The 22,368-nt window shown below is 34.1% G+C and overlaps 2 protein-coding genes across 2 annotated transcripts; both read left to right on the top strand.

Annotated features, from left to right (window-relative positions):
• The first annotated feature begins 12,295 nt into the window (after positions 1-12,295).
• On the top strand, positions 12,296-15,052 carry LOC141044423 (disease resistance protein L6-like). Its single transcript, XM_024521705.3, has 4 exons — positions 12,296-12,496; positions 13,824-13,876; positions 14,118-14,700; positions 14,913-15,052. Exons 2-4 carry the CDS (start codon positions 13,827-13,829, stop codon positions 14,937-14,939), a joined length of 660 nt encoding a protein of 219 aa, XP_024377473.2. The 5' UTR covers positions 12,296-12,496; positions 13,824-13,826; the 3' UTR covers positions 14,940-15,052.
• On the top strand, positions 15,033-18,795 carry LOC112283239 (uncharacterized). Its single transcript, XM_073534525.2, has 3 exons — positions 15,033-15,167; positions 15,331-15,987; positions 16,225-18,795. Exons 1-3 carry the CDS (start codon positions 15,153-15,155, stop codon positions 18,265-18,267), a joined length of 2,715 nt encoding a protein of 904 aa, XP_073390626.1. The 5' UTR covers positions 15,033-15,152; the 3' UTR covers positions 18,268-18,795.
• The last annotated feature ends 3,573 nt before the right edge of the window (positions 18,796-22,368 follow it).

Genomic DNA, 22,368 nt, shown 5'->3' with positions numbered 1-22,368 from the left:
CAAAGAAACAATGTAATCACAAAATGAGGAGTATGGCTGTAAAAGAAGATAATATGTCGGAAAATGAGTTTGTCCAACTACAATAGGGACCGTGTGGCTGGAACCTTGCACAACATCTAGTAAAGGTCCTATTGTCATCTCAGAGCCTTCTCCTTGTTTTACATTAAATATTATTTTAGGTCCTAAACATTACAAAGTCTCTGCCTTATTAGATTTAGGAGCCTTAGCGTGATTTTTAGATGAAGAATTTACTAAAAGACATAGCATATCTTTAGTAAAGAAAGCTAAACCTGTTCATGTAGAAGTCATAGATGGTTGTCCATTGTCTTCTGGAGATATTACTCATGAAATCCTTCCTATAGAAGTAATAATCAATGTTCATAATAGTTTTGTAATTTTTAATATCATTAGATCTCTCTCTAATCCAGTCATTTTAGGTTTATCGTGGTTAAAAAAATACAACCCTCAAATAGATTGGATTTCTCGAACTCTTACTTTCTCTAAAAGTATAACTAATAATGTAGTTAATCAAGTAGAGTCATAAGTTCAGTTCAATTAAACCCATATTTATAGGTGCAAAAGCTTTCTTGCATGCTGCTATAAAAGAATCACCATATAATATTTATGCCACACTTGTTTCTATTAGTGAAAAGACTTCAAGTGGCATTCTAAGCCAATATCAAGAATTTCAAGATGTATTCAAAAAAAAGAATGCGGATACACTCCCGAAACATCGTCCCTACGATTGCTCAATTGACCTTCAAGAAGAAGCACAACTGCCATTTGGACCAATCTACAGTTTATCACAAAATGAGTTGACTGAACTCAAGGAGTATATTGAAGAAAATCTAGCCAAGAATTTCATACGCCGTTCTAAATCTCCGGCAGGAGCTCCAATTCTATATGTGAAGAAAAAAGATGGATCATTGCGGATATGTGTTGATTATCGAGGACTCAACAAGATTACTATCAAGAACAAGTATCCACTATCATTAATATCTAGACTTCTTGATCAGTTGAATCAAGCTAAGATCTATACAAAAATAGATCTTTGGGGAGCATACAATCTAGTACACATCAAAGAAGGAGATGAATGGAAGACTGCATTTCGAACTAGGTATGGACATTTTAAATACAACGTCATGCCTTTTGGAATTACAAATGCACCAGCAGCTTTTCAACATCTAATGAATGATGTTTTTTGAAAGTTTTTGGACGATTTTGTAGTCTGTTATCTAGACGACATCTTGATCTATTCTAAGAATCTAAAAAAACATGAACTTCATGTTCATTGTGTGTTACAAAAATTAAGAGATGCAGGACTCTATGCCAAGATAAAAAAGTGTGTATTCCACACTACTCAAGTCGATTTCTTAGGTTACATCATTTCAAATGATGGACTTATGATGGATCCTAAGAAAGTTCAAACTATTAAAGATTGGAAGATCCCAAAAACGGTAAGAGATGTCCAATATTTTTTGGGATTTGCCAACTACTATCGGATCTTCATCAAAGACTTCTCTCGAGTTTCAGCTCCACTTACAGGTTTGACTTGTAAAGACAAACTCCAATGGAATCAAGAAGCGGAAGTTGCTTTTAAATCTTTGAAGACAACATTTGTTTCTGCACCAATCTTGTATCGTGTTGATTTTTCTAAAGCATTCTTTATGGAAACAGATCCATCAGACTTTGCTCTGGGTGCGATTTTATCACAAATGGGAACACATGACAAACTTCATCTAGTAGCCTTTCATTCAAGAAAATTCTCAGCAGCAGAAATCAATTATGAGATCCATGACAAAGAACTTCTTGCAATTATAGATTCTTTTTAAGAATGGCGTTATTATCTAGAAGGTACTTCCAGTCTTATCACCGTGTATACAGATCACAAGAACCTTGAATATTTTATGTCAGCACGTGTATTAAATCATCGTCAAGCTCGTTGGAGCATGTCTTTATCAAGATTCGAGTTCATCATCACTTATCGGCCAAAAAAACAACAAAGTTTGTCTGATACCCTGCCTAGATGTTCTTGTCTTGCATCAAAAGAAGGAGATGCATCTTTTGAGCAACAAAGAATGATTCTCTTGAAGCTGGAGTAATTTCATCTTTGAGCAATAAAATCAACATTGACTGTTGATTTAACTTTTCATAAGCAAGTCCAGTTAAGTATGTCTTCAGACCCTCTTCTTCATAATATCAAGAATAATTCTTCTAAATCTCATGATTTCTCTAAATTTGAATTCAAGAATAACTTGCTCTATTTCGAAGGATGCCTATATGTTCCAAAAGGATAAGCACGTTTACGTATTCTTCAAGCTCATCACAACTTCCCAGCAGCAGGACATTTTGGAAATAATAAGTCTTTGGAGCTGATATCTAGGGATTTTTGGTGGCCTCAAATGTGGAAGGCAGTCAAAGATTTTGAAGAATCATGTGATGTTTGCTCAAGATCAAAAACTCCTCGTCATCGACCTTTTGGACTCTTCAACCTTTACCCATTCCCGAACAACCATGGTCTTCTGTTTCTATGGACTTCATCACGGATCTTCCAATCTCAGGTTCTTATGACTCTATATTCGTGATAGTAGATCATTTTACCAAGATGGCACATTTTGTATCATGTACAAAATCTATGACAAGTGAAGAAATAGCTAAGCTCTTTCTTGACAATATCTATCGATATCATGGATTACCCAAGGATATTATATCAGATAGGGAAACTCAATTTGTATCAAGATTTTGACGGACTCTTTTTAAGATTCTAAAAGTGAATATAAAACTATCTTCAATATTCCATCCTCAAACTGATGGACAAATGGAGTGTGTTAATCAAGTTAGGAGTAATATTTAAGATGTACCATTAACTACCAACAAGATGATTGGACAACTCTTTTGCCATTGGTAGAGTTTGCTTACAATAACATGGTACATTCTTCTACAAAACAAACACCTTTTTTTGCTAATTATAGTTATCATCTATGACTTGATACTTTTGACTTTTCAAAAGTTGATAATCCTGTTGCGAAAGATTTGGCAATTCATATATCAGAGCTACATGCAACGATGAAGGCGTAGTTAAAAGAGGCTCAAGAACAACAAAAGGTCAATGCGGATGTCTATCGAAAGGAACAACCACCATTCTACTTGGGTGATAAGGTATGGCTACTTTGTCACAATATCAAGACCACTCGTCCTTGTGACAAGTTGGACTATCGAAGATTGAGACCATTTTCTATTTCTGTACAAATCAATCCAATTGCATATCGTTTATATCTACCAAAGTCAATGAAAATCCATCCAGTATTCTATGTGTCTCTTTTTGAACCATACAATATAGTGGACATACCAAGAAGACGACAAGCTCCACCTCTTCCAATAGAAGTGGACAATAATTAAGAGTTTAAAGTAGAAGAAGTCTTAGATTCAAGGTGGGGCCGAAATAAATTCGAATATCTTTTCCATTGGCACGGATATGATAATAGTGAACGCACATGGGAGCCAATAAAGAATCCTGTAAAAGCAGCAAAGGCGCTGGAGGCTTTTCATCGACGACATCCATCAAAATCAAGATGAAAACCTTCTTTATAAAAGAAACAACTTCTAGGCAAGATAACATTCTACTTTCAATCCTTGTTTGTAGCTTCTTTGTAGTTGTGACACTCAAGAGATGGAGAACCAACAACTAGTAAATTTAACTCAAGAGTCTTCATTTGCTGACCTACTGGATGGAACATTACGATTGTCACAACCTTCAAGATGATGCAATCAAGATGAAGATCTTCAAGAATGACATGTTCTTCCTCGAATAGATGGCGAGATACAATGCGTTTGGTATCACGATTTGGGAAGGGACTCCTGATGTTTGGTGATTTTGCTAGAGGTAAGAACAATTCCTGATGGTGTTCCAAATATTCTATTCGAAGGAAGTTATGAAGGCCTCAACAATGATCAAATAACTAGGTGGTCTTCCCGCCTTGGTATGGGACACTACCGATGGTTGAGAGGCCCTATCAATTATCTTCGAAGAGAACAAAGATCAGAGTATGTGGCAAATACAATTCGTCGCATCATAGATTTCCTCAACATATGATGACTACTCCTTGTGGAACTTGACCTAGAAGGAGGAGTAATGTCATGGACATACTCATGTAAGCTAGTAATTACATATACAAATAGGTGGAAGTAAGTAAAAATAGATAAAAGTAAATTAATTCTATAGTATTTAATATGCAAGCTTCTTAGAAGCTTTGTAGATGTTGCTTTGACTTCATAAGTGTCTTTAATTGACTTTTTGGATTAGAAAGTGGTCAACAAGTTGGTCATGTACCACACATGTTAGCTTGAAGATCAAGCTAACTATGTGGCCCACACATAGAAAAACTTGCCTTGTAAGTCAAGGCATGTGTCCTATAAAGTCAACACATATTGGAGGTCCTATAGAACGTCACCACATAGCGCCTAGTTAGATAGTATATATAGAGACAAGAGTGAAGCCTTCTTCACTCTTGTCAACTCCTTTCTTTCTTCCAGTCTAGTTTCAAGGATCTCTAGTTTTCTTGTCTTTTGGCAATAGCCATTCTAGTTTCTCTTTCAATATACATACTTATTTATTTATATTTTTTTATCTTTCTTTGAGTGAAGGCTCACTTGTCTGAAATGCTTTTTCATCGAGTTCTTGTCCTTGACAATAAGGTAGTAAGTGCAAAGAGAAGATCCAATACAAGCAAGATGGTGAAGCTAAGAAAGAACAACATTCAGGGCAAAATAATGAAGATACATCTCTGTCAACTCTAAGCACAAATCTCACATACTAATAAATCTGCATTCTAATTTTCTAATTAGGATCTTCAAATAATAATTAGGATTTTTAAATCCTTAATTTTAAAAAATAAAACACATGATTTTGAAGAATAAATGTAATTCTACAAGTCTTTATAATAATATATATTTTAGAAAAATTTCAAAATCAACAAAAATATAATAAATTGTGAGATATTTAAGATCAAATATCTATAGGACCTCCGTGTAATTTTAAATGCTAAATATTAAATTTTAACCCTAAATCCCTAAATCTTTAAATCCTAAATCTTAAATCTTAAAATCTATAGGACACTCTTATAATTCTAAATCCTAAATTCCTAAATCTTAAACCTTGAATCCTATTTACCAAAATTTTCTTGATATAAAGACAAACTAGAAGTCTTTATAGTTATTGAAGCATGTCATTATCAAAATCACTTATCAATCCCAAAAACAACATGGTTTGTTTAATGTTCTATTCAGACGTTCTTATCTTCTACCAAAAGAAGAAAATATATCTTTTGATCAACAAAGAACAATTTTCTTGAAGTTGGAGCATTTTCACCTTCAAGCAATAAAATCAACATTGATTTTTGATTCAAAATTTATCAAGCAAATTCAATAAAGTATGAATTTTGATTTTATTATCTGTCATATCAAGAATAATTCTTTTAAGTCGCATGATACTTCTAATTTTGAGTTCAACAACAATCTACAATATTTTGAAGAATAATTATACATTCCAAAAGATGGGGCACAATTATGAGTTCTTCAAACTTGATATGACTTTTTAGCAATAAGAGATTTTGGATACAATAAGACTTCAAAGCTAATATCGAGATATTTTTAGTGGCCCCAAATGTGAAAAGCACTCAAAGACTTAGTATAATCACGTGATATTCATTCAAGATCCAAAACTCCTAGCCATCAATCCTATGGATTTCTTCAGCTATTATCTATTCCAAAACAATCATGGTTTTTTGTTTCTATAGATTTTATCATGGATCTTTGAATCTCACATTCAAATCTATTCAAATCTTTGTATCTATTTAAATCTATTCAAATTTATTCAAAATCAAATCTAAGTTTCAATATATATGGAATTTCAATTCAAATTTAAAAAGATTTTAGAATATTTGAATAGATTTCTATATAAATTAAATCAAATATATTCAAATTTAATATAGAAATCAGATTTAGGGTAGAAGATTGATTTTTCAAGATCGTATATTTTGTAACATGTACAAAATCTATTACACATTGTCGAATGGCGTGATTTGCTATCTGAGAATACACTTGGTATCTAGCTATAGAGAGTGTAGCTTAAATCTTTTTATTAATCTTGTCTTAGCTTCCAAAACTCCTTTATTTTACATAAAACTCAAAATATAATAAAATTCCTTCAAAACTTATTTTTTCCGCAAAGGATTCTTTTTTCCAGAACTTTAGAAATTCATATGTCTTGATCTAACCATTCAGTTTGTCTCAAATTTATAAGATAGGTAGAATTCACCCTTAACTTTTATCACAAAAAAACCAACTGCAAATTTACTCCCGATCTTCTGGCATCTAAGAAACTCTAGCAGATACTCTAAACCCTAATTCACAATCACCCGAGCACTATTTTCTTAATATCTCAAGAGTCCAATACTCAAATGTCATAAAACTTATACACAAAGTTTACTAACATGAAATCACACATTTCCTGAAATTTTTAGCCAAAATCTTGTCAAATTGCTCAAGATATAGCTCAAGACACAACCACTAGTAAATCGGGTTTTTTTCTACCCTTAGATTGCATGCGCTGACTTCAAAATCCAATAACTCTTTCACTTTAACTTGGAATCCAGTAAGTAGTATATAAAAAGTGTAGCCGCAAAAGTGCTCTCTCCATTCGTGGTTGCCGATCTGCAATTTCTGTCCGTACGCGTGTGTTATGCCAAAAAGAGTGACAGTAGCTCCCAAATCAACACCTTAACTTTGAGTGCTTGTATCTCCTTCATATAAACTCCAAACCATACAAATCTTGCACCAAAACCATAGCCAAAAACCTAAAATTGCTGATCCTAGCCTTCAAAGCTCGAATGGCTCCGAAAAACTAACCCTAATCCCTAATATGGCCTCGGGTAGCCTCCTCAAAGCCCATTGGTCATGATTTTTGACCAATAGGAATGGAGATTTTCATCATTCATCTCCATTCATCTATATTGGTGCCCTAATTACTCCCTTTGCTACCAAAATCCTTCTTCAATCCTTTTTCTTATAAGATTTACATAATTTATGCTCTTAAACACCAAATAAAAAAACCAAAATAAGTTTTCAAAGGTCACCAATGTCTAACAAAGGTGACTCTAAATATTTAGAAGTTACTATCAATCAAAACCAATCTTAAAAGCCACTATCAATGGAAAATTAAAGTTATACAAATTCTATTGTAATCTTTTTAAACAACCACTTCTCAAAGTAATTATCAAATTATATTCTAGAACCAATTAAAATCTACTAATATGGCTCTTACCATATTACTTAGTAAATTATATATTAAATACATAATTACATTATTTTCATATAATAGCCAAACCAAAACATGACAACATGAAGAAATGGCTAAGTTTTTTCTTAATAACATCTATTGTTATCAAGGATTTCCTAAAGATATTATATTGGATAAAAGAACTCAATTTATATCAAGATTTTGAAGAATACTTTTTAGTATTTTAAAGGTGGATATAAATCTATCTTTGGCTTTTCATCTTCAAATTGATGGGCAAATAGAATGGATGAACTAAGTTTTAGAGTATTATTTAAGGTCTACCATCAACTATCATCATGATGATTGAACAATTCTTTTATCATTGGCAAAATTTACGTACAATAATTTGATACATTCTTCCATTCAAAAAATACTTTTCTTTATCAATTATGATTATCATCTACAACTTGATACTTTTGACTTTTCAAAAGTTGATAATCTTATAGCAAAAGATTTGACAATTTATTTGTCAAAGCTACATGGAACAATGAAGGCGCAATTAAAGAGAGCCCAAGAACAAAAAAAGATCAATGTAGATGTATATAGTAAAGATCAATCACAATTCAATGTAGGTGATAAGGTATGATTACTTCATTACAATATCAAGACTATTTGTTCTTATGACAAATTAGACTATTATATGCTTGAATTTTTTTTATTAGTGAATAACTCAATTATGTTGTTTATTGATTATATCTACTGAAGTCTATAAAGATCCATTACATATTTCATGTATTTTTTCTTGAGCCATAGAAGATAGTAAATATCTCAAAAATGAAACAAATACCACCTCCTCTTATAGAAATAAATAATAATTAAGAATTCAAAGTTGAAGAAGTCTTAGATTCAAGGCAGCACTAAAATAGGTTAGAATATCTTGTTCATTGGTGCGGATATAATAAAATAGTTAATGCACATGGAAGCCAACAAAAATTCTTGTAAATGCAACAAAGAAAATTAAGGCTTTTCATTGATGATATCTATCAAAATCAAAATAAAAAATATTAAATCTTTGTTATAAAATAAACAAGTTTCAAGGAAGATAGCATTCTACCTTTTATTCTTATTTGTAGCTTCTGTATATTTGTAATGCTAAGGAGATAGAGAACCAATAATCAATAGATTCAACTCAAGAGCTTTTATTTGTTAACTTATTTGACGAGACATTGCAATTATCATAATCTTCAAGATAATATAATCAAGATGAAGATCCTCAAGAATGACATATCTTTTCTTGAATAATTAGTAAGACACAATGTGTTTGATATCACAACCTTAGAAGAGGCTTCCAATATATGATAATTTTATTAGAAATAGGAACAACTCTTGACGATGTTTCAAATATTTTATTTGAAAGAAGTTACAAAAGCCTCAACAATGATCAAATAATAAGATAGTCTTTTTACCTTGATGTGGAATACTATTGATGGCTAAGAAGCTCTATCAACTATCTTTGAAGAGAATAAAGATCACAGTATGTGGCAAATATAATTTGTCGCACTTTAATACATGAAGACCACTCCTCATAGAACTTATCCCTAGAAAGGAGGATAATGTCACAATAATATATATATATATATATATATATATATATATATATTCTAGTAAATATCAATATGAATAGATAAAAATAGATAAATGTAGATAAAAATAAATTAATTTTATCATACCTTCTAGAAAAGCTTCCATAAACCTTCATAGATGGTGCTTTGATTTTATATATATTTTTTGTTGATTAATAGGTTAGAAACTTAGTCAACAAGTTAATCACATGGTGGTAGCTTGTAGGACAAGTTAACTATATGGTGTACATATAAAAAACTTGCCTTGCAAGTTAGGATATGTGTCTTGCAAAGTCAACATGTTTTGGAGGTCCTATACGATCGCCACATAGTTCCTAGTTAAGAGTATATATGGAGGCAAGAATGAAGCCTTCCACACTCTTGTCAATTCCTTTTTAGTCATTATTTTTGTTTCAAGACTTTCTAGTTTTCTTGTTTTTGGCAATAGCCATTTTAGTTCAATATTGTATCATCTTTGAGTGACTTTCTAACACTTTTTAGTAATACAAGAATGTATTGAGGATTTCTTTCTTCAAGATTCATATCCTTGATATAAAGGCTCTATTGTGGTTCAAATTAAAATATAAGGGTATACAAGAAAAATTCAAATTATAGATATGCTCATATTTCTAAGATAAGAAATAACTTTTATTAATAGATAAATTATTTTTTTTAGGACTAAGCATTCAATTTAGCATTCAAAGATGTTTTGTAGAGACTTTAAGTAGCAAATTTATTACACAAGTACTTAAGAAAAGAACTTCTTTCACTTGAAGTACATCAATATACAAAGCACCAACAAATTAAGTTCAATTGCAAATATCAATGATATTACAGGGTTTGTTCTTTGGCATCATTGCTTTAGCTATTTAAATGTGAAAAATATAAAATACTTCAAAACATAATAAGTGGCTATCAAAAATATGAATTTTGAAGAAAGAAATCTTAAATACATTCTTGTGTCACTTAAAAGAACTAGAAAATCAGTCAAAGATGATATAATATTAGACTGGAATGGCTATTGCTAAAGACAAAAAAACTAGAAAGTCTTGGAATAAAACTTAAGACTAAAAAGACATTAAGAAGAGTAATGAAGGCTTCATTCTTGTCTCCATATATACTCTCTAATTAGGAACTACGTGGCAATATTCTATAAGACCTCCAAGTATGTATTGACTTTGCAAGACACATATCTTAACTTACAAGTAGGTTTTTTTATACATGTGCCATATTATTAGCTTATTCTATAAGCTACTAACATGTATAATATACAGCTAATTTATCAACCAAGTTTCTAACCTACTTATCAACTACAAACATATATAAAATAAAAATCACATCTGTGAAGCTTTTAGGAAGCTTCTTTAGAAGATATTATGAAATTAATCTATTTTTACGTACTTCACATTAATTATATAGATAATTATTGGAATAAATATGTTCATCTATGATCTTAGTATAAAAATCAACTAATTTAAGTTAAATGATGTTATTTTTACATATAAAGGATATATTGAGGATAAACAACATAAATTGTTATTACCTATTTAAAGTCCAATTCAAGTATATATGATAGCATGTGATGCAATTAAAAGAACTTTTACTATTTATTGTTATAAATACAAAAGAAAAATAAATAAAAAATAAAAAAAATCAAATCAAATTGAATGCATTTCAATAATATAAATACATAGATTTAGTTGTTTTGATACTTTACAAGACTTATTTATATATTTTTACTATTTATTATGTCTCTATTATCAATATGAAATATTATATTATTTTATTAATCTATAAATTAGCCTTATATTGTTGTAGCCACTTTTAGCAATAAACAACACCTCTGTTATATAATTTCTTCAATATTTTTAATATTATCACTTTATAAATTTGCCAAAATTGATAATACTTGCATCTTTTTAATCTTAGTTTGTTGCTTTGCTCTTGGTGAACTTTTACAAAATTCATTTGTATATTTACTTGCATCCTTATTATTTGATTTATGGTCTTCATCACCAATCTCATATTCCTCTCATTTCTCTTTTTTATCAAAGTGGCTGAATTTTGGAAATTCATCCATAATAATATATTTACTATCACTTCTACTTTTATGTATTTCCATATATTTATGGATCATTTCATCTTTACAAAAGATGACATTACAACTACAAATGATCTTCTTAGTGTATATGTACATCAATTTATATGCTTTAGAATCTTCATAATATTTCAAAAATAAATATTTAATACTTTTAGCTTTCCACTTTGTGTAATTAGAATCATATATTTTTACATATGCAATGTATTCAAATACCTTTATATGCGCATTGTATATTTGATGGTATATATCTTTCATGTATATCTTTTATGAATAGTAAGTATACTTAAGAAAATCATGTGAAGTATCAAAACAACTTAATCCACGTATTTCTATTATTGAAATGCATTCATTTGATTTTCACTTCTCTTTATTTTTCTTTTATGTTTGCAACAACAACTAAGAAAAACTCTTTTGATTGCATCACATATAGTGAATGCTTTGCCTAACTCTTTATGAAGCACTCCTTAACAAAGAAGTTGTCAATTCATTGATACAATGCTTTGGTTGATTGTTTGAGGCCATACAACAATTTCTTTAATTTGCATTTAAGATTCTCCTTACTTTTTTGTATAAATTCATTGAGTTGGTCCATGTAAATATCTTCTTCCAATTCTTTAGTTAAAATCATTATCTTCACATGTATTTGATGCATCTCCAAATCTATTGTTGCTCCAATTTAAACAATGTTCCTAATGGTGGTGAATTTAGCAACATGTGCAAATATTTTATTAAAATCAACATCTACTATTTGTGAATAATTTTTTGGCAACTAATCTTGCTTTCTTTACTTTCACACTACACATGGCTTCATACAATGTCAATGGATCATCAATTTAAGCAACATTTGTACATTATTCTTATACCTTAGAAAAAATGTGATTCTTCCACCGTTCTCCAATCTGTTGCTCTTAGGATATTGACGCTCATTTGAAAGTTTGGTGTAGAAGTTTGCCTTGTAATGCCATGATTCTTCAAATAATCACCAAATTGTTTTGATATAAATTCACCTTCATTGTTAATCTTCAACGCCTTGTAATAAAGCAATTCCAAGAAATCAGGCGTTCCTACAGTGGCTGTGGAACGGTCGGTAAATCGGACGAAACTTAAGTTAGATGCAGCGGCTGCCGGAACGATCGGTAACTCGGACAAAACTTAAGTTAGATGCAGCGGCTGCGGAAACAGTCGGTAAATCGGACAAAACTTAAGTTAGATGCTTCCGCTGGTCCACGTTCGTCGTTGCTCAGGCTTCCCTCCACTGGTATGTACGAGATTTATCGGCCTTGTCCTGTGTTGTTTACTGGCTGCCCCTGTTTTCAACGCTACTGCACCAGAAGTCTGCGGTTGCTGATGAGTTAGAGTGACGCTGACCTGCTGAATCTGTTCGACTGGAGTTGAGAGGATTTTGGTAGCGTTTTGGGAGGATTCTTCATCATTCTGGTAGCGTTTTTGGAGGCGTGACGCCGGGATTGCCGATTATTCGTGTTTACTCTGTTGTTGGTGAGTATATTTGCTTGTGTGCATATGGCCTTTCTCAACTTCAACTTCGTCAACCAGGTTCATTGGAATCGTATGAATCCACCTTTCAACAGTACTGATTGGGAGTATGTTTTGTTAGCAGTCAGTGATGGTGTGCTACGTTTTAGTACTCTTTGTTGAATTCAAAGCTTTCTCATTCTTTGACTAGAACCGATTGGATCGGTACATCGAAGCGGTCTCATGTTCCGTATCCACAGAATGACGTTGTCGGTGGTAGTTCCACAAGAACAGCTGTGAGGTGGCTTCAGATCATTCTGCAGAGTCGATTGAAGTAATTGTACGAATACGCCGTATCAATTGAAGTATCGACATAATTGACATTTATTCTTCAAGCGTTAATCATGTTATGCCTACGTCGTGTGGAAGCTTAATAAACAAGTGTCTGGTCCCCTTTCAGCCATGTCGGCTGTACGCTGTGACGCCGCAGCTCATCCTGCTTTCATTTCTGTTGTTCCACACGATTCTTGCTGTGGATGAGTTTTAGTGGCACCTTGTTCCCACCCCCTTCGGGACTCTTCTTCTTTGCCGCTTCTTAAGTCCTACTTCTTAGCACTCGACCTGGTAAATATTCCATATCTTTTTCTTTGTTTCTTTGTTCTTGAGTCCCTTCGCGCTCATTACCTGACATTCTATCAAATGACTTTGAAGAATCTTCTGAGATTTGTAGCCTTGAAATTTTGCAAGCTGCTCGCAGTGCGAGGTGACCTCTAGGTTATGTTTTGATTCCTTCATTATGTTCTCTTTTGCCCCTATCCATTTCAGTCCTGATAAGGTTTGAAGACATATTTTGTCATGTTTTGCCGGCTCTATAGATTATGAGAACCTTAATCCATTCCGCATTCTCTTATCAAGCATGTCCTATGGTCCGATATGCTCAAGTTCCCACAACCGACGTACGAGCTTAATCACTGGGTGGGGGACTGCAGCTTCCTTTATAACCTGTTGAATGATCTTGAATTGCGAGAAGATAATGTAAGCGCTTCTAGAGATGCTCCTGTTAATGATTAACTCAGTCGCAACTTAGTTTTAGACTTGTCACCTGATTTTGCAACGCATTGTGTAAGTGTCTGATTCTGAGCATATCTAATCAAATCACAACAACAGGAAGCAACCGAAGAAAAGAAAATACAGTGCCACCTTCAAGGAAATTAGGCCATGGCTATTGGCTGTTTGACAGCGTGTAGCATGTACTATCTAACTTGTAGTGAATCTTTGATGTTGATGATTTCATAGCAAACTACCTAGATTTCATTCTGATGTAAACGAATGCAATGGTGATATCCTGCAGAACATGGAACAGGGGAGTACTATGGTGTCTATGGAGGACAGCAATGGATACAGGTTAGCGGTAGCTGTGATTTTCTGCATCATTGCTCGTCCAAAGAAATATCATGCAACTTGGCACATCTTGTCAGCATAGAGGAAATTGTGTTTGTGGTCTGTTTGAAGGTAGGGTCAACCTCCATAATAGTACAATACCAACAATCCACCTACCATGGAATGGTTTGTCTCGCTGAAATGTTTCAATTTGGTTTTATTTCCTTCAGTATTTACTGGTTTAGAATCTCCTTTGTGTGCGTAGGAATTACGCTTTACAACCGAAGCACAAGGTGTTTTTGAGCCATAGTGGTGCACAGAAAGGCTTTGTGGAACAATTATGCGTGGACCTGGAGAGATGCGATCGTCATCCCTTTTTTGACAAACGCTGGGACAGCTTGCCGATTGGAGAGAATTTTCCCGACCTCATCTTCCAAGCAATTGAGCAATGTCAAGTTGGAGTGGTGGTTCTTTCAGAGGAATTCTTCACTCTTTCAAAGTGGCCCATGTTGGAGCTGGTGGCAATGGCGAATGCCAAAATGAGAAATCCGGACTTCATAATAATGCCAGTGTTCCTTGGCATTTCACGTTCGCAATGTCGTGATAGAGAGAACCATATGAAATGGTCATCAACGTGGCGTAGTTGGGCACAGTCTGACAATAGAATTAACATAGAACACTGGGAGAATGCTTTACAATTGTTTGGCCCAACAAATGCTTTGGTGTACAACTCTGAACTGGGCGAAGTAAAATTTCGAGAGGAGATAGTTAAAGCGATTTGTAAGTGGGTTCCTCCAGAAACAAGACGAGAGGATTCCCATGTTCAAGGAAGGTCACGCTTGTGTAAGGTGAGTATAAAATCGAACCTGTAGGTATTTTCTTCCATGTAGCTACTGCCACTCGTAAACCAGGAGTGTAGTGAATCTCGTGCTTTAGGAGTTTTGCCAAGAAATCATTGACGTAAGATCTGGTTGGATGCAAACAGTCGTGTTTTGGTGTTGGAGAATTCGTGTAACTTGTAGATTTTGACCCCTTTCCACCTTTTCCGGTTGACTAATAGGTGATATGCGAAAAAATCAAGTCGTGAAAAGTGTCTTCATCATATGGAGTTCGTGTAGTGGGCTTGTATGGAGTGGGTGGTATCGGCAAAACCACGATTTGCAAGGCTCTGTGCAATGAGTTTTTCAAGAAGTACCGGGGCAGAGTTTCTCATGCAGAGTTGGAAAGGGGAAGCGAAGAAGAATTGTTGAAAGAAGTATTGAGGAGGCTCACAGACACAAAGCCTGAGCTCTTGGATGCAATGAATGTAGACGAGGTATGATAAAAATTCCATTACTACAAGCATAGATACATGCAGGTGTTCAATGTATGACCAACAGCAATTGATGTTGTTGAGTTGAAGTAGCTGGCAGTATGTTACTATCAGCTTTCAATCATGCGTAATTGAGCAACGCTTGACGTCCGTTATTGATTTGCAGTATCGCCACCGCCTAAACAGAGATATGAGAAATCTAGGAGTATTCTTAACAATAGACAACGTGTCAGGCACCACAATGGAGCAAGCTTTGACCCTTCTTAAAGCAGGGTATGGACCTGGAAGTGTTTTGCTAGTGACAGCACGTTCTCTGGACCAACTAAAGTCTCTGAGGATAGATACGAATGAATGTTTGGAAATGCCGGAGTTGGAGATTGACGAAGCGAAGTCCTTATTTCTTTATCATGCTGCATGTGTCCCTGCCACAAGAAATGAAGCAGACGAGGAGTTGATCTTGTTCTGTGTTCGGCGGTGTTGTTTTCGGAAAGGTTGTGGCATTAGTTATCATTACCATCCACTGGCACTGCAGGTGTTGGGTGAGCAGCTGGGTCGTGTTGGCTATGTTCCAGAACGATGGTGGGCACTGTTGAATGAGATCGACTTGTTTAACCCTTTTCGAGAACCCAAGCATCCCGTCTTCTCCATCTTGAGGAAAAGTTTTGACGCTTTAACTGCTCAGGATCAGCTTTTATTCATGGATGCGGCCCTGTTCGTACCTTACAGCGTTGGAGGTTACGATTTTGATTGGGGATACAAGTGGAGCGTTTTCGAATGGCTTGGTATGGTGCATGGAATATCTGTGGACACTGTGAAGAAACGGGTGAGTACTGTTTTCCTGGGTGTGAATGCTACCGATGAATGGATAGTTGGTGAACGCAGGGTTGTGAGAGCACTAGACGGCTTGTTTCCTTGAAAGAGGATTAAAGGAGGAGTTTCTATGTATATGATCTCCAAACCCTTGACTTTTAAGTACTTGGTTTTTGTTGTTTAGCTTTTAGTCTAAGCGTGGAGCTTGTGATGGCTTGGTTTGATGTCTTGTTTTTGTGTTGGTTTGCAGTTGGAAAACCTGAAGAGTAAATCACTCTTGGAGAACCTGGGTGACGGATTCAGCAGAATTGGCATGCACGACCTGTGGCACGAGTTTGCAAAATTAGAGACAAAAGTTGAGGAATTTGGAAATCGGCGTTGGATTTTTGAGTGGGACGAACACAATGCACTTGAAGAAGCCAGTCTGACTTGTGGTGGTTCTTCAGTAAACCTCAGGCGGATGTTTTTCTTGGACAGGGGATTCATGAAATTGGAGAAAGTGAATTTTAGTTCATTTCCCAATGTTACAGTGTTGAAGCTCAGCCGGGACGAAGCCATGCTGCAGGGTCTGGATTTGAGCGGACTGAAACATCTCAAGAGTTTGGAATTAGAAAGAAGGGAGGTCCCTGTAATATTCGTTTGGCAAAGAAAATCGAAGACTTCGGTCGGACTCGTTGGACTTGGTTCCTTGACAAACCTTGGTTTTCTGAGATGGAGTAACATACCATCGGATTCACCATGTATTGAGGACATCGGCCGTTTAACAAACCTCCAGGTTCTGGATTTATATGGGGGTGGCAAGCTGCCCGATCTAAGCAGCCTATCTTTATTACGAGTGGCTTGCTTTCGAGAGAATGATGCGGCGGAAACCATATCAGGCTTAAGCTCAAAGCTGACCAATTTACGATACCTGGATTTCCAAGGATGCAAGGGGTTGCGTAGCTGCCCTGGTTTGGGTGAATTAGTTGCGTTGCAAGAACTTCATTTATGTTATTGTCAGAAGCTTGAAGAGATGCCCAACTTACAAAAGCTCAAAAGGCTGCGGAAATTGGGCATGAACGGTTGCAGGTTAATCAGAGCATTGCCGGGTTTAGGTGACTTGGTCGCTTTGCAGGAGCTTGATGCTTCTGGTTGCAAGAATCTTGCTGAGTTGCCAGATATGCGCAATCTCAGAAACCTGAGGAAATTGAACTTACAATATTGCGAGCTCATCAAAGCATTGCCAGGTTTAGATGAGTTGGTCAATTTTCAATCTCTAAAAACGTGGGGTTGCGAGAATCTTACGGAGTTACCAGATATGCGCAAGCTCACAGACCTGCAAACACTGCAATTATGGCGCGTACGCCCTCTGAAGTCAGCTGCAGGCTTGGGTGACTTAATATCTCTGCGTCATCTCACCGTCGGATTTGATCAGCTGCAAGACTGTCCTGACCTACGCAAGCTAACAAAGTTAGAAACACTCGATATTTCTGGGTGGCAAACCGAAGGTTTTAGAAGTATAGAAAACTTTGTGTTGTTGGAAACAGTCAACGTATATGATTGCAAGGAAATGAGTACGCTGCCTGATCTCCAGAAATTAACAAGATTGCAGAAACTGGAATTTTGGAGCTGCGAGTTCGAGGATATGTCAGGTTTGAGCAACTTGACCAATTTGCAGGAGTTGGCAATTCATGATTGCGGCAAGTTGGAGAAGTTACCTGATCTGCGCAAGCTCACAAGATTGAAAACGCTTAGGGTCCTTCGCTGTGCAGTGCTGAAAGATTTACGTGGTGTGCTCGAGTTGAGAAACTTGGAAGTACTTTGGGCTAGTGGGTACGGATGGCTTCATGAGAACATTGGGCCTGATCTTCACCGGCTTACGAGTTTACGAGTCCTGGATGTCTCTTCCGGCGGATTTTCAGATCTGCACGGGCTTACAGCTTGTTCGCGGCTTGAGAGTTTGTGTTGCAGGAGTTGTCCGATAGAGGAGCTCCCGGACTTGAACAAGTTTCCACGATTGATCAGCCTGGACGTTCGTGATTGTGGTAGCTTAACGAGGCTGACCTACACCGGGCCCTTGAGTCCTGGATTGTCATTCCTCGACGTTCAAGGTTGCAGGAATTTGACAGCACTGCCAGATCTTAGGAACTCAAGGTTTATGAGAGAGCTCCATGTGGCAAATTGCGGAGTAGTGTTGAGTCCACATGACATCCAGCAATTGAAAGCAAGGTGGCCTACGGTTCATTTGGTGACAGAACTCTCTGTTCAAACTGAGTCAGGTACAGTTGAAGTCAGTGGCAATGCACCCAAGTGAGGCTGGTGAGGCTGATCAGTTGCTTCTTTTCATGCTGGTGTGTTGCAGCAGTTCTTAGTGACCCTGGTCTAGCTGCTATAGCAGATTACAGACCATCAGGATATGACGCTAACATGAAACCATTCTTAGTCATCGGTGCACCATATATCGACCTATAAAATTACCTTCCTGACCATAGGAGTTGGAGCGACAAGACCTCGCTCCCCACCCACTCCCGTTAAAATTCACATCACCCGACAAACTCCTCTCAACGACCCCTGCATGTTTTCTCTTTGCGCTCTCTATGCTTACAAGCCAGAAGCTAGGTTGAAGAGCCTTACATCCTGTGTAAAAGTGCCGGCTTGAGAGAGAAATTTGTCGGGGTCTTGATGGATATGTAGTTTACTGGTGTAGAGTTGTTTGATGTGTCCTGTAAGCCGCAACGACATGAATGCATTGCACTCATGGTACACTGTTACATTTTTTTTCTCAAAGGAGTTACACCAATGTAACTCTCCCTTTAAAAATGCATGCCAGATTTTTCTGATCGTTTGAGAATGCACGTTTGGTTGCTATGGCTCCACTCCAACTCCATTAATGGGCTAAGTCTAAGCTGATTCTGACAAATCTGTTGTTATACATACAATTAAAAGTTGAATACTTTGAATTGCAATATTCTTGTAGTGTGGTGTTCAAACCAAGATTTTCTTGAATCTATTTTATGTGATTTTTTAGTGCTCTTCTAGTGAAACTATTTTCAAATTCCAAATCTATGCCTATAAGCCACAAGAGCACAAATGCAGTATGTATACTAATATATGTAATATATGTCATACTTTTATTGTTTGAACTTTTGTACACATTTTCATGTGCTTGGAAATTTCAAGGAATGTAGATGAACCTATTTTTTATTTGGAGATTTTTATTTATTTTTTATGAGGATATTAATATTTGTACTTAGAAATGAGATTTGCCATTTTTCTTCTTAAAATCTTCACATTACAAATAATAGTATCCATTTGTTACACAATTTACACCAACTCCAAATAAAAACTCCATTCATTGCAACTACAAATGCAATATACATGAAGATGTGTTGCTACACCATTTGCACTTAGAATTACACTAGTTTAACTATTCTTCAATAAATTGATGTAGTATAGTAATAGATGCTATTATAATGAATCAATTCTTTAGCAGTTATATTCCTTGTAAATTTAGCTCCAAAGGATTTAGGATTTGGAATTTGAAATTAGGGGTTTAAGATTTAGAATGTAGGATTATATGAGTATCTTAGAGAAAGTTGATATTTTGTTTTTGAATTTTGAAGGAACATATCTTTATATTTTTTAGGTCTATAATTCTATTGGTATAGTTATATTTTTTTTATAAATTCTTTCTATGAAAGGTTCAGGATTTAGGGTTTAAAATTTGAGATTTAGGATTTAGGATTTAGAATTTAGGATTTAGGATTTAAGATTTAAGATTTAGGATTTAAGATTTAAGGTTTAAGATTTAAGATTTAGGATTTAGAGTTTAGGATTACAAGAGTACTTAGATGGAGTTGATTTTTTGATGTCCAATTTTAAAGACACCTATCCTTCCATTTTTAGAGGCTACAATTCCAAGGGTATAATTTTTTTTTTCTATAAATTTTCTATTTAAGAGACATAAAAGGTTTGATTTTTAGCTCTTAAGTTGACTTTTTTGTTTTGATTTCTTATTTGATGTTATTTGAAGGAAACTTTTAACTTATTGGAACTGTCAACTTAGGCATCTATTCAATCACCTTAATGTTGATTTTAGCCATCAATATCATGTAAATAATGATAGTAATATCAATGGTAAATGAAGTATGAAAAAGCCATGACATTGAAGGAAACCACCAATTCTACTTACGAACAATGGAAGGTAATTGGAAGACTAACAATATATCCTACTTAGATATAAACAAAAATGATGAAAATGTAGTTTATGAACTTTATCATAAAGAATAATTACATGAACCAAATATTATATTGTATACTTCAAATATGAATATAAATGATAATACAAAAAATAATTTAGATTACATACAATCTATTCCACCTCTTTTACTTCTAAATATAGTAATATCAATAATTAAAAGCTAAAAAAACTAAAATTTTAATATTTTAATTGGTTGTTTATATTGATTAATAAGACAACAAGACACCCTTTTGATTAATACAATTCTAATTAATATACATAGAACCTGAAACAAGACCAGATTCTCTAAGGTCTAAAATCTTACCAAATCCATAATAACAAAGATCTTGACACAATATAAGACCAAGTATATCAGAACAAAACTGAAAGTAAGTAAACAGAATGGAATCTGAAAGATAGGATTAAGTATAAGAGAATAGAATCAAATAAAACTAAATAAAATGGAACAAAAAATCAAAATTTATTTAAAAAAAGAATTTGAAGCTATATTTAATCAAATATCCAAATGACCTTAGCCAATCTTATTTATACTTTGTTCAATTATCCTTAGAACTTTCTAGAATATTTCTAATAGTAGGCCCTACCAAGATAATTGTCCTTCTATAAAATTCTAGACGTGGATCTTACCATGATAACTGCCCTAAGTTTTTTTAGAAGGTTCCATGGTAGGTCTGACATGAATAATTCTTGTAACTTCAATTCTAGAAACTTCTCAAAGACTACTCCAATTACATATCTCTATGTACAAATAATACAAATATCCTATCCATATCCTATTACAAAACCATTGTAAATCCACAAAACATGTCACCTAAAGCTAGAAGGAGGTCCGCCACAAAAACAACAAATTTATTACAACTAATAAAGTCTCTTATAAAAGATATAGGCCTATTAAGGGAGGCACCATGTCAAATTATATATGGAAAAAGACATTGCTATGAAGTCTAAAAATGCAATAATGTATCAAGAAACATTGAAGCAAAAAATATATAACTTTTTACAAGAATATTTTCTTCCATTGTATCAATAGCTATATCTAATTATTTACTATTAGTTTTGAAAAGGCAATGAGATCTACATGACTTTGATAGTGCATTTAAAATATAAAGACTTAGATCAACTAAAAGACTCATGAACATGTTTGTAAATAACATGCTTGCAATGGAAATAAAAAATATTGAATCCAAAATAGAAGGCAAGGTATCTTCAAATCATATTGTAGAAAATAATTTTGAAAGATTTTTAATTGATTGAGACCAAGTAGATAATAAGATCACCACAAACTTGATGCATCTAATTTCAACAATGATTATGATATAGGTGAGGCACCAAATAATTGCAACTACTACTTACCATCTAAAAAAACAATTATTTCAATGGCTAATAGACCAAATAAAAATACATAGTATAATTAAAATAATTGCCATTTATGATATTAAAAGCCAAAATATGAAAATATGTTTAATTTATGAAATTATTTTTTTACATAATCAAGATAATTTAAGTTGTGCATGATTTTTTGGATTTGCTATTTACAATATATATATATATATATATATATATATATATAACTTTCTATTTGATATTATTTTCTAATTTTTTATTTATAATATTGTGAGTTATACAAATTTGCATGAATATGATTATTTATATATTGTTATTGTAAATTATTAAATATGGATAGATGCACTAATGGAAGCATGAATGGAAGTACTTGCAAGATGAGCTGACAAGTATATTGACAAATGCACATACACATTCTAGTGCATAGAAGGAATTATAGTGACTTACAAAAGAATCTAGCTAGTTAGCATGAAATCACTTGGCATTCAACTTGAAAGAAGTTATGATGAATGTTCAATTTAAATTTTTGCATATTAAATCATCATAGGATTGTCACAAACATATATATTTACCTCAATAGTTACTTATATGATTAAATAGAAATAAGTAAATATAGAATAATTTCATAAAGTCTTCTAGAGAAGCTTCTTAGAAGCTTCATAGATGCGGTTTTGACCTTAAATGTGTTTGTAGGTTAGAAACTTGGCCAAAAGGCTAACCATGTATTGGTAGCTTATGGAACAAGTTATCTCCGTGTAATAGCTTGTAGAACAAGCCAACTACATGGTGCATACATAGATAACTTACCTT

This window comes from Physcomitrium patens, chromosome 6, assembly GCF_059467195.1.
Source record: "Physcomitrium patens ecotype Gransden chromosome 6, ASM5946719v1, whole genome shotgun sequence".
In the NCBI taxonomy this organism is placed as follows: Eukaryota; Viridiplantae; Streptophyta; class Bryopsida; order Funariales; family Funariaceae; genus Physcomitrium; species Physcomitrium patens.
This window is presented reverse-complemented; position numbering and strand designations above follow the sequence as displayed.

Bases quoted from the DNA above. Each gene is read 5' to 3' on its own strand.
- LOC112283239 (XM_073534525.2), top strand. The intron at 15,988-16,224 runs GTGAGTACTGTT...GTTGGTTTGCAG, and splicing joins TGGACACTGTGAAGAAACGG to TTGGAAAACCTGAAGAGTAA.
- LOC141044423 (XM_024521705.3), top strand. From the start codon at position 13,827: ATGGAACAGGGGAGTACTATGGTGTCTATGGAGGACAGCAATGGATAC. The intron at 13,877-14,117 runs GTTAGCGGTAGC...TTGTGTGCGTAG, and splicing joins GAGGACAGCAATGGATACAG to GAATTACGCTTTACAACCGA. The intron at 14,701-14,912 runs GTGAGTATAAAA...GTTGACTAATAG, and splicing joins GAAGGTCACGCTTGTGTAAG to GTGATATGCGAAAAAATCAA.